Source organism: Equus przewalskii, chromosome 14, assembly GCF_037783145.1.
Source record: "Equus przewalskii isolate Varuska chromosome 14, EquPr2, whole genome shotgun sequence".
Taxonomy (NCBI): Eukaryota; Metazoa; Chordata; class Mammalia; order Perissodactyla; family Equidae; genus Equus; species Equus przewalskii.
The window spans coordinates 51,415,072-51,427,966 of NC_091844.1; the positions used below are offsets into that span (position 1 = coordinate 51,415,072).

Below are 12,895 nucleotides of genomic sequence, written 5' to 3' on the forward strand. Positions count from 1 at the left end.
CGCTGTGACCAGAGGTCGTGGGTTGCCAGGTCAGCCCGAAGTTCTGGGGCAGAAGTACCACCTCAGATTTCTAACGACGATGGGGCGGTTATCTAGAAAACGGAGGATGGGCCAGTGAACACCTGCAGCAATTCTGAATTACCTGGGGGTCCCTAACACTGCGTTCCTGCAAAAACTGAACTTTTAGGGTGGGCAGGTTTGTGATCCCTCAATGTTGGCCCGCCCACACGGCCCCCCTACCTGGAAACCCAGACGGTCACAGTTTCTGTCCCGGCAGAGATAAGCACTACCCAGCCAGACTTCAGAGGTACGGTCAAGTCTTAATTTCACAAATGTGAAAAACTTTTAGGCCCTGACAGGTTTGCTTCTACCCCGCCCACCAGCATGCATGTCCCCCTTCTTTCCCCTTTGAACCTGTAGACCCAAAGTTAGAGAATTCTGGAATTCCCCGGGCTGGGTGCGCCTTGCCCCATGCCTCCTCCAGAATTCCCGGGGAGGCAGCTGTAGCTTCCCTCTGTGCTGGCCTCCCGCGGGCTTCTACCCTCCTTGCCAGGGCATCTGTTTTCTTTTGGGGGCAACGTATTCCAGCTGTCACACCCATGCCACCAAATATTGGGGAGATCATTTTTATCACCCCATCTAGTAATTTCAGTTTGTGTTGCTTATTGCTTATGTTTTACACGTGTATATATAGACATTTGGGGCCATAAATTTTATTTCCGACCCTTTCTCTCTTCAAGTATGATTCATTGGAAGTTGTTTGTGCCTAGGATCAATAGGGATGGACGATGTGCTCTCTCTAGGTTCCCTTTACCCTTATGATTTTAAAGAAAAGTACCTTAGAACTAAGTGATAGGGGCCGGCCCCATGGCCGAGTGGTTATGTTTGCGCGCTCTGCTTCGGGAGCCGGGGCTTCACAGGTTGGATCCTGGGCGTGGACATGGCACTGCTCATCAGACCATGCTGAGGCTGCATCCCACATCCCACATGCCACAACTAGAAGGAGCTATGACTAAAATATACAACTATGTACTGGGGGGATTTGGGGAGAAAGAGCAGAAAAAATAAATAAAGACAATTTAAAAAAAATAAAGGAACTAAGTGATACCTCCCAGCATCGAGAGGCGAGGTCAGTAACTGTCTCTGGCTCCCACCGCTGAGGTGCTAAGTCATTTGTTTTTAACCCCGCTGAGCCTCACTTTCTCATCCATTAAGTGGAGGGAATTGTGTTTCCCTGCACGAGGCTGGTTTGAGCCTCAGAGGAGAGTGGGTATGTGCAGGGAGGCCAGGAGCTCGAGATGGCGGGGGTGGGGCGGCTCTCTGGCGGTGCTGAGGGTCGGTGGGGAGCTCACAGGTGGCAGCAGTGGAGAATGTCTGCTGAGCCTGCTTGAGACAAGGCTGGAGAGGTGCCCTGGAAGACCAGGCCTGCAAACGAGAAGGCTTCAGAAGGCATCTGCAATTAAATTGTAAAATCATCCTAAGTGTTAATACATGTGTAAACAAACCAACACAGGGGTGACTGTCATGAGGAAGTTGGATTTCAGGTCCCTGACTCTATTTTTTGACAGGAGCCCCTGCACTTTTTATTTTGTTTTTGGGACGCAGTGAATTTGTCCCAAGAGGGTTACAATGAGTAACATCCTCCTCGCTAGGCTCGCCTACAAGGTGCTGTGTGTTTCGGCCTTCCTGGTCTTTCCTATGACTGCTTCCTACACAGACCCTTCCTCCAGCCCTTTGCCTTGCAGATTCCCCTCCTCATTCTTTAGGTCTCAGCTCAAATGTACTTCCTTTAGGGGCTTCTCAGGCCCCTCAGACCAGATCAGTTTACCCTCTTATATGCTCTCCATAGCACCCTATATGTCCCTTTGTATACTCCACACATTTGTCATCATATTTTTTGGTAAGGTGTATTTTCCCTACTAGAATGTAAGCCCTGTGAGAGTAGGAAACATGTATCTTGTCAATTAAGACTGAGTTCTGCTACAAGTAACAGAGACCCCAAATAACAATACCGTTGTCCCCCGGTATCCGTGGGAGATTTATTCCAGGACACTCCATGGATACCAAATTCCACGGACGCTCAAGTCCCTTACTGTAGAAAATGGTATAGTACCATGTGCATAGTTGGCCCTCTGCAAAACCCATGGATACGGAGGGCCAACTGTACTATTATAAACAGGATAAGAACATATTTCTCTCTTGTATAAAGTGCCTGCAGCAGGTGGTTTAGGGCTGGTGTGGCAACTCCACAGCATCGGATTTCTGCTGAGCACGAGGCTCTGCTAAGTGTGGCTTCCATTCCCATGGTCCCAGAGAGCCGACAACATGGGACCAGCTAGCAAGCAGGAGGGCGGGGAAGGTGGACAAGCTGCCCTCTCCGTAAGGATGCTCCTTGGAATTTACATCCATCTCTTCCACCTCCATCCTGTTGGCCAGAGAGTAGCCATGTGGCTACCTAGCTGTAGGGGAGGCTGGGAAATTTAGTTTTTATTCTGGGTAGACATGAGCCCAGTTAAAGATTGTTCTAATACTAAGGAATAGGAGAACAGACATTGGGAAACAATCACATACCCCTGTATTCTTGACTCCCAGCGTGCTGGCTGGCACATTGTATATTAGTTGAATGGAGAAATGAGCTGAACATGTCTGCACTCATTTGCTAGGGCTGCCGTAACAAAGCACTACACACTGAGTGGCTTAAACAGCAGAAATTTATTGTCTTACGGTTCTAGAGGCTACAAGTCCAAGACCAAGGTGCCGGCAGTGTGGTTTCCTTCTGAGTGCTGCGAGGGAGAATCTGGCCCATGCCTCTCTCAGAACTCCTGGAGGTTTGCTGGCATCATTGGCATTCCTTGGTTTGTAGATCTCTGCCTTCATCTTCACGTGGTATTTTCCCTGTGTGTGTGTCTCTGTGTCCAAAATTCTCCTTTTTATAAAGGACACCATTCCTATTGGATTAGGGCCCACCCTAGTGACCTCATCTTAACTAATTACATCTGGAATGACCCTATTTCCAAAAAAGATCACGTTCTGAGGTACTTGGGAATTCAAAATTCACAGGACTTATGAATTTTGGGGGTACATCATTCAACATTCAACATAATTTAACACAACAGAAATTCATAGGATTTATGAATTTCGGGGAGACAGAATTCAACATGTAAAAACTTGGGATAACTTCATCTCTTCTCACACAGTCTTTCAGAGGCAGCTGGCACCATTTAATTCCTAAGCAGTGTTGTATAGATTAGCCAGTCCTATCCTCTCAGCCCTGGGGGAGGAGTGTGTTCATTGCGGGCGGGGGGGGGGGGGGGGGGCGGGGGGGCGGGGCAGAGCAGGGCTTACCAAGGCCTATTAGTGTGCAGAGCGTTATTGCGCGTTAGGGCTTGAAACCAAATATGCAAGTCAGGCTCCATCATGGTATGATGGGGACCCAGGAACACTCCAGAAAAGTGAGTGGGGCCCATGCATTCTGAGTCCTTTGCAGTAGGTGGAAAGCTCCCTCCAGTAACGTCCTGTGGCCCACTGAGATCATACTTCGGTCGTACAGGCCAGATACACCAGGGCCTGGTTTAGGATCTTGACGCCATGCAGCAAGCTCAGCCCTCACTCCGCACCATCCCAGCCCCTCACACCCTCACTGATTCTTTTGTGGTGTTTTTGATGGCTCTGTCTGTGCCCCTCACCGGACTGTAAACTCCTCTGAGGTGGAAGATAGTGTTTCATTCATCTGTGTAATCCCTGCCCTTCCTGCTGGTTCAAGTTGCCCTCAAGGAGAAACTCAATTAAACAGGAATTTTTCAAAGGGAAAAGAAAGATATTATCATGTCAGGAGAGTTGAGATGTAACCATGCCCCAGAGCAGAGGAATGGTGACTATAAAGGTTTCCTGTAGTTTCTTTTGGCAGCAGGTTCTGGGATACTAGGAAGGTGACATTTCTATTCTCTCTTGGCACCAAATGCCAATGGTCTTTGAAAGGTTTGGCTTCAGGAACCCCGGAGTTGCCAAAGCATGGCCCTGACAATAGCAGAGTTTAAGAAATGGCCCATCTGATTTGTGCAAGAGCTGCTTAGTACCACCTGATGAACCCGGGCGCCACCCTTCACCCGCGCATCCTGCACGATGCGAACCAAGGCTCTGGGGCACGCTCAGTGATCCCCAGTGAATGAGGGGGCAGAATCCCCAACTTCAAGGAAGACTAGCACTCCGTTCAAATGTCTTTCTTGTTTTAAACACCCTCTCAATGAACCAGGTCCATTCTCGACACACCTTCAGAGGCATCCTGGGCCATGTCCCCTTCCCTCCGTTCTTGCTCTGCCCACTTGCGCCGTCCTCAGATGGGGCGGAAGTGGGAACTCTGCTGGAGCTGCTTCGTACCCATTGCAGGACTCTGCCCTAGTCATTACTTCTACTTAGAACAGCATTCCTCTTGCTTCTGGAATATGAACTTTGGCCTGTCTCCACTTCCCTAATGTTCTCGCTTAAAAGATTCCATCTGACACATGTGGGGCAAATAGCATTCAGTAATATCTTTCTGCCCTAAGTCTTAGTCCCTTTGATTCAGATGACCAAGCCCAGGCAGGGAAGCTGCTGGATGGCACGGGCACACATCAGTGCTTCGCCAGGCCTGGCACCTGGACTCCCAAGGAGCTCATGACTTGAAAGCTTAGAAATGAAAGCCACATTAGGTCTGGGGGAAAAAGGTGCAGGTTGCAGTGTTTCTTAGCCATCCTGCAGACAGCTGGGCTGTCATAGGCATGGAGTCAATGGTAGCACACTCAGCAGCGTCTTTTGCCCCAGCTACCATGCTGGCTTGAGAACCCTGCATTTATGATGGCCAAACCAAGGGGACGTTGCACAAACTGTTCCTGTCCAGATTCCCCTGACTTTTTATGCCTTTGTTTTTATGGTGGCTCAGATTTCTCCAGTGGGCGTGCAGAGGTCACTCCATAGAGAGAACCTCACCCTGATAGTAATCTCTGCCCTATGTATGCATTAGTTTGAAAACATTACTTCTCTTTTCATCATTTTCATCTTTCTGCCATGAGTTGTAAAATTATGAGGCGCATCCATCTCTTGATTATCAGACTTGTGCTTGGTGTTAATAACAGACTCCATTCATGGTGGAGTAATTGAAAATGGCAGCCCTAATTACACTGCCATGCCACCCACAGGAGCGCGTCCGTGGAGGGTCTGCAGTTGGGTGCTTGATCTGCCAAATCCGTTGGGCTAATTCGTGGCCCAGCCTTACCTATAAGGATCTTACAGTATATATTTCTCCGTTCTAACCTTACTGTTTGTTTCATCTTTTTTCCCCTACCTCCTTTTTTCTTTTACCCAATTTCCATATTCATTTATCTATACATTAGATATATATTTTTTCATATTTCAAGAGCACTCAAGTCGATTGTAGAAAAATTAGGAAATGCCCTTAGTAAAAAAAGAAACAAAAAAAACCTGTTTTATGCATTCCAGTTTTTTTATGCACTTTTTTTTATTGAGTTAATGATAAGTTACAATCTTGTGTGATTTCAGTTGTACATTAATGTTTGTCACTCGTGTTGTAGGTGTACCACTTCACCCTTTGTGCCCACCCCGCACCCCACCTTTCCCCTGGTAGCCACTAAACTGTTCTCTTTGTCCACATTTTTAAATTCCTCATATGAGTGGAGTCATACAGAGATTTTCCTTCTCTAACTGGCTTATTTCACTTAACATAATTCCCTCAAGGTCCATCCATGTTGTTGCAAATGGGATGATTTTGTTCTGTTTTGCAGCTGAGTAGTATTCCATTGTATATATATACCACAACTTCTTTATCCATTCATCTGTTGGTGGGCACTTAGGTTGCTTCCATGTCTTGGCTATTGTAAATAATGCTGCAATGAACATTGGGGTGCATAGGACTTTTGGAATTGCTGACTTTAAGCTCTTTGGATAGATACCCAGTAGTGGAATGGCTTGATCGTATGGTAGTTCTATTTTTAATTTTTTGAGGAATCTCCATACTGTTTTCCATAGTGGCTGCACTAGTTTGCATTCCCACCAGCAGTGTATGAGGGTTCCATTCTCTCCACAACCTCTCCAACATTTGTTACTATTAGATTTAGATATTTTTGTCATTCTAATGGGTATAAGGTGATATCTTAGTGTAGTTTTGATTTGCATCTCCCTGATGATCAGTGATGATGAGCATCTTTTCATGTGCCTATTGGCCATCCGTATATCTTCTTTGGAGAAATGTCTGTTCATGTCTCCAGCCCATTTTTTGATCGGGTTGTTTGATTTTTTGTTGTTGAGTTGTGAGAGCTCTTTATATATTATGGATATTAAGCCTTTGTCAGATATATGACTTGCAAATATTTTTTCCCAGTTAGTGGGTTGTTTTTTTGTTTCAATCCTGTTTTCATTTGCCTTGAAGAAGCTCTTTAGTCTGAGGAAGTCCCATTTGTTTATTCTTTCTATTGTTTCCCTTCTCTGAGAAGACATGGTGTCCGAAAAGGTCCTTTTAATACTGATGTCAAAGAGTGTACTGCCTACGTTTTCTTCCAGAAGCCTTATGCTTTCAGGTCTCACCTTTAGGTCATTGATCCATTTTGAGTTTATTTTGGTGAATGGTGAAAAAGAATGGTCAATTTTCATTCTTTTACATATGGCTTTCCAGTTTTCCCAGCACCGTTTGTTGAAAAGACTTTCTTTTCTCCATTGTATGCACTCTGCTCCTTTGTCAAAGATAAGCTGTCCGTAGATGTGTGGTTTTATTTCTGGGCTTTCAATTCTGTTCCATTGATCTGTGCACCTGTTTTAGTACCAGTACCATGCTGTTTTGATTACTGTAGCTTTGTAGTAAGTTTTGAAGTCAGGGATTGTAATGCCTCCCGTTTTGTTCTTTTTTCTCAGGATTGCTATAGCAATTCGGGGTCTTTTCTTGCCCCATATAAATTTTAGGATTCTTTGTTCTAATTCTGTAAAGAATGTCATTGGGATTCTGATTGGGATAGCGTTGAATCTGTAGATTGCTTTAGGTAGAACGGACATTTTTAACTATGTTTATTCTTCCAATCCATGTACATGGAATGTCTTTCCATCTCCTTATGTCGTCATCCAATTCTCTCAGCAAGGCCTTGTAATTTTCATTATATAGGTCCTTCACTTCCTTAGTTAAATTTACCCCGAGGTATTTTATTCTTTTTGTTGCTATTGTGAACGGTATTGTGTTCTTGAGTTCTTTTTCTGTTAGTTCGTTGTTAGTTATGCACTTTTTTTTAAGCTTGCATTTTTCTCTTCACAATATTTGGGAATAACTTTTATGTCCATAAAAATTCATCAACATTGAATGGCTGGATAGAAAAATCACAGTTTATTTAACCGGGCACACATCATTAATCATTTAGTTTTATTTCCAATTTTCAACTTTTAGAAACAATGTTATAGTGAATGCCTTTGTGGCTAAATATTTGCACACATTCTCAATTGTTTTCTTAGGACGAATTCCTGAAAGTGAAATCACTGGGTCAAAATAATAAATATACATTGTCTTTAACTTTATATTGTAAAAACTTTAAAAATATATACCACACAGACAGAATGCTGTATTGAACCCCCGTATACCCATTCAGTAATGGTCAGCTCCTGGCCAATCTACACCCCCACCCACTTCCCCTAGTCCCTGCATTATTCAGAAACACATCCAAGACATCATGCCAGAAAGACTCATTTCTGTCAGGTAGCACAGGTATTTGAAAATAGGAGAGGAAAAAAGTGAATTATTAGAAAAAAACACAAAGGTTAACATCTTGTCTATATTATCTACTGTGATGTTTGAGCTGTTTCCATTTTCCCTGTCATATCTGGGCATAGCACTCATTTGTCTTCTAGATTCCTGCAGCTATCTTGTAACCAGTCTCCTTTCTTCTTTCTTTCCCTTTGGATTGGTATATATGTTTTAAGGAGTTTCATAGCTTGTCAAATTGTGCTCCAGAAAGGCTGATCAAATTTATACTTCCATCAAAATCGTATAGGAGCATCCATGCTGATGGTTAACATTTTGGTTTCCTTCCTTTTCTCTTTCTTTCTCATTCTCTCTCCCTCCCTTTCTTTCTCTTTTTTTTTTCGTTGGTGAGGAAGATTGTCCCTGAGCTAACATATGTGCCAATCTCCCTCTATTTTGTATGTGGGATGCCACCACAACATGGTCTGATGAGTGGTGTGTATGTCGACACCGGGATCTGAACCTGTGAACCGGGGCCACTGAAGTAGAGCTGCCAAACTTAACCAGTACCACACGGCCGGCCCCTGTTTTCTTAGAATAAGTGTGTTTTATAAAGCTAAGAGCTCAGAGCAGCAAGTCACTGTTAACAGTCAGAGGGACAAGTGTGCGGTGAGGCATGGCAGTGTGGGGAGGGGGCCCAGGGGGGGACAAGGGGAGACGTTGACAGATCCCTTCATCTCCAGTTTTCACGGTCATCCACGCAGCGGGTAAAGCAGGTATTGCTCCCGTTCCACAATGACTTGTGCCAGGGCACACCTAAATAAGACCGTCCAAGCCCAAAGCCAGGGATTCTTCTACTGTATCACACTGATTCATGTGTTTATTCGTGGAAGGCAAATAAAGCACTAAAATATTTCAAATGTGAGTAATTATGAAACACTCTTTTTTTTTTTAAATTTTCTATAGCGTGAGGGCCCAGGGCCAGGTCATTATGATTTGAAAATACCTTCAGCAAGTTCTGTTACTTCTTGTTTTCAATCCAGAGTACCTCGATTCTTGCCCGCCTGTTCAGTAAGTATTCTATAAGACAGGTTATGGTTGTAGGTTTTGTGGTTGTATGTATGGTTTTGTGGCTGCAAATATATATAATTTCTTGTCAAGGAAGCCAAGAGTGTAGAGCTCACACACCAGCAAGCCCTTGGCCAGCGTCAGCCTCAGAGTGACTCCAGCCCCAAAGACTGTAGCTGAATTATGAATCCAGTTGAGGTTGGCCAGCACAGTGATTAGCCATCAGTGTTATGACCTGGATGCTTTGTGGGGAAGCACCTTTAATGAATCGTGGTAAGCGCTGAGCCGTGGCCGCCCCCACCATCCAGAACTGCCGTCCTTGGGTGTGTGGCTTCTGAGAGCAAAGAGCCAGAGCAGAAGCGTTATTATTGAACCAAAGAGGACCATTAAGGCATGAGCATTCATCCTGCCCCCAAGGACTCAGGACAGACAGGGAAGAGGCTCAAGTCCCTGGAGAGATACAAAGAAGGTGGCTTCTGGGACCATGCAAGAGCCTCAGAGGCCTAGCAAAGACCAAGAAAGATCACAAAAGTATAACAGGGAGCCTATGAACGCAGCTGGTTTTTTTTTTTTTTTTTTTTTTTTTTTATGCTAAAAGACAGTTTTAGTTCCCTTGGTCATATTATCCCCAGCCTCCACTCCAGTCTGAAATCCCCAAAACTTGCTGGTGTGTAGCCTTGTTTGAGATGGTTGGGGAGACAGAAATAGAAATTCTGCCTGTAAGGAAGTGGGCGCACCCCAGGAGATGAAGGATGGGTGGGAGAGGCTGGGACAGTGGGTAGGAGACGCCCAGCACTGCTGCTGTCCAGGCCTGCAGGGCACCACCACTACCCCACCTGGGGTGCCCGGCCATCGCCTTCAGGATCTCGCTCCAGACATGCCAGCTGCGGTGTGGGGGTAGGGTGGTCTTTATCTGGAGGAATACTGGGGAGGCCTCTGGCGGTAAAATTAAAAACAGACCAGCAGCAGGAAGCCAGTGGATCCCTTCAGCCGATCCTCACACCCTAGTGGCATCACCAAGATCCAGACACAGATTTTTGAGAGCTCACAGGGCTGAGCATCCTCAGGAAGTTGGAGTTGTGTTAATCAAACTCCCAGGAAATTGATAGGGAAACCAGAAGGTATAGTCTTAATTTACAAGTGTCTACCAAGGGGGCTGGCGTCTGGGGCCACTGCTCTGTGGAGTGTCTCCTCTTAGAGGAAACTCCATGGAAGACAAGGACAACCAGAAGTTTGCTTGGTGACAGTGAAATCGGGCCTTGGGGATGGAACTGGATGTTCTCAAGGTCTGGGAATCACAACTGCTTGAGGCAGCCTCTTGAGGGGGTGACCTTGGGGGGGCCAGGCCCATGAACCTCCTGCTCTGTGGGCTGGTCTTCCAAGACTCCACATGCTCATTGCTTCCTCATCAATAGCACAAATAAAGGCTCCCACTTCCTTTGACGGCTGGCCAGGGCTTGATTAGATTTCCAGGCTGCTCCTCTGCTTTTGGCAAGGGAAACATCCTGTCATTTAAAGCGGCTTCTGCAGGCAGCTGATCTCCTCCACTCTGGGCTGACTGCTCTGTCCCACCCTCAGGGTAATCCTCTTTCCACTCTCACTGTCTCCTGGAGAGATAACAAACTGCAGGAAGGATGAAAATGACAAGTAGGTGATAATGACAAGTAGGGAATAATAATAGTGGTGGTAGCTACCATGCGGAGTGCTGGCTGCCAGCCTGGCCTAGTGCTGTCTGTCCTAGAGGGCCTCCAGTGAGCCTCAGAACCTCACTTGTGGGGTGAGGCCTGGGAAGCACACAGCCCAGGGTCACACTGAGCCACTGGTGGTGGGGCTAGAACTCAAACCCAGGTGGCCTGTGTGACATTTAAACCCTTCCCTTAACCACACACACAGACACTGGTGTCTCCCCAACAGACTCCAGATAAAATTCTTGTGGGTTTCAAGAATATGTGCACACAGCCCAGCGTGGGAAACAATGACCTAAGACATCGAAGTCTTAGTCTGTGAAAGTGACACATTTGCATTTTATCACTACAGAAGAGAAGCTTTGTTTAAATAATTGGCACAAGAATTTTTTTAAAAAATTTCATCAAAATGAAAATCTGACTTTTAAAAACTAGAACTTGTAGATCCCGTGAGCATACTTTTGATCCTGGGGTCCACAGACCCTTGTAGAGAAACAGCTTACTATATTACACTGGGTCAATGTTAGAAGCACATGGGTTTGGGCTTCTGAGGTCCACCACCCAGGTCAGAGTCCATTCTCTCCAACCTCTTACCACTAGACTGAGGTCATTAGAGGCGAGGACAGTGGCATTCCCAGCGACAGTGCTTTGAGCGGATGTGGGATGTGAGCCCGCAGCCGTGGGGAGAGCCTCTGACAGGAGCAGCCTCAGCTCCAAGGACATGCTCCGATTCTAGGGTGCACCAGCTTCAACCCAGGCCCTTGTCTCCCTCCGTGGGATTTGCCAGCCACGTCTGAGCCAACATCCAGGCTCAGGAGGCTCCAGGGTTTGGTGTCACTATCTCATCAGTCTCTGTTTTCTGTTCTGTTTTCAGAAAACCCCGGGCCCAGGAGCGTACACAGCTTCAGCACAATTCCCCAAGCAGCCCGGGACCATAGCCAAAATGGGCCGAGAACATAGCCTTTTCTTCAACAACACAATTGGCTTTTAAAATAAAGCCATCTTGGTCCTATGCTGCTTTGAGTTTTAGCAAGTTCTTGTGTTTAGACAACTCTGTTTTGTCTACTCTTTAGGAGGGTTTGACCACAGAACATAATCAATTGCCAGGGTCACCATCTAGCCCTCTCATCTGCAATAGTCCCAGCATAATTTCCAATTCACTCTCAGAAGTGTCCTAGTTTGAATAATAAATTATATATCCACCCTGCTTATTGTCAAAGGGTGTATTTCAAGAGACTGTGCCCCCAGGCTTCTCTTGCAGCAGCTCCACGGGCTCTGATAAGTCCAGGCTGTGCTCTGTGTGGCCTCGGGCTCTGCAGCTGGGTCTCAACCGCACTAGGACCCTAGGGTTGTCATCCCTCCTGGCCTCGTGGAGACTTCCATGGGGGGTTGGCATTCAGCTGAGGCCAAGCTGAGCTTGACAGGATCCCAACAGGTAGTTCGTTCTCTCAATTCCCTGAAAAGAACAATATTGATTCAACCTGATGAGTGTACTTTCAAGTCAACAGAAGTATTTTGGGTATCTGCTCTGTGCCAGGTGCTATGCTGGGGTTGGGGAGTCGGGGCTTAAAAGAAAGATGAATAAGGCATGTGACTAAGTTTGGGGAGGGTTGGAGGAGAGAGAAGGCCAGAAAGGTAGTTTGTGGGAGTTCCTGGCTTGAGGAAAGCTTTGGCGGCTGTGCCAAGCAGCTCCTTCTGGTGGCCTTGTGTTTGAAGCTCAGTGGCTGCCCTCACGAGGGTGACAGTTCCACTGGGAAGACAGGCCCTGGTCTCAGGAAGCTGCAAAATCACTGTGCCCGGTACACAGAGGAGCAACATCTGACAACGAAGGCCACAGGTGGTCAGAGCAGGGATGAGGCAGCATGGTCTGAGTGGAGAAGGACGGCCAATGCAGGAGGACAGCTTGGCTGGCACCCAAGGGACCAGGAGGCCGAAATGGGCAGAGAGGAGAGAAGGAAGAAGATGGGGGGCCAGGAACCCTGTTGGGCGAAAGGCAGGAATAAACATTTGCTGGAGGGGAAAGAGGGAGCCTGGCCCAGCTAGAGAGGAAGGTACTACTGAGACTGGGAGGGTGGTGGGGTGGGGCTCTGTCGGAAGGCCAGAACGACATGCAGACAGAGACAGACAGACCCTATGCATGACAGCGGGTGTCTCACAAAGATTGGGGAAATTTCAAAGTCATTAACAAATGATTGGAAGGAATCTTTTTTTTTTAACTAAAAAAAAAAACCTAATAAAAACGCTTATACTTTGTTATATTTTAAAAGGAAAAAAAAAACAAAACCCACCTCTCTAGTCTCGTGAGCCCTTATAAAATGGGTGCTGGGGGCAAGGAAGGGAAGGCCGTCGTCTCACTGAATTTATTCAGGTTTCACATTTGGGGAAGGAATACCCTGCACTGCGTTCCTTCAGAGCAGAAAGCCGCCACTTG

General features: G+C 46.4%; 1 protein-coding gene across 2 annotated transcripts in view; it reads left to right on the top strand.

Annotated features, from left to right (window-relative positions):
- The window catches only part of STPG4 (sperm-tail PG-rich repeat containing 4), a 52,304-nt gene extending 40,828 nt beyond the window's left edge, over positions 1–11,476 (top strand). For both annotated transcript variants that reach the window (XM_070572743.1, XM_070572744.1), the window contains 2 exons: positions 8,755–8,782; positions 11,339–11,476. In XM_070572743.1, coding sequence (XP_070428844.1) covers positions 8,755–8,782; positions 11,339–11,424 — 114 coding nt within the window. In that variant the 3' untranslated portion in view covers positions 11,425–11,476. The remainder of the gene's footprint in view (positions 1–8,754; positions 8,783–11,338) is intronic.
- The last annotated feature ends 1,419 nt before the right edge of the window (positions 11,477–12,895 follow it).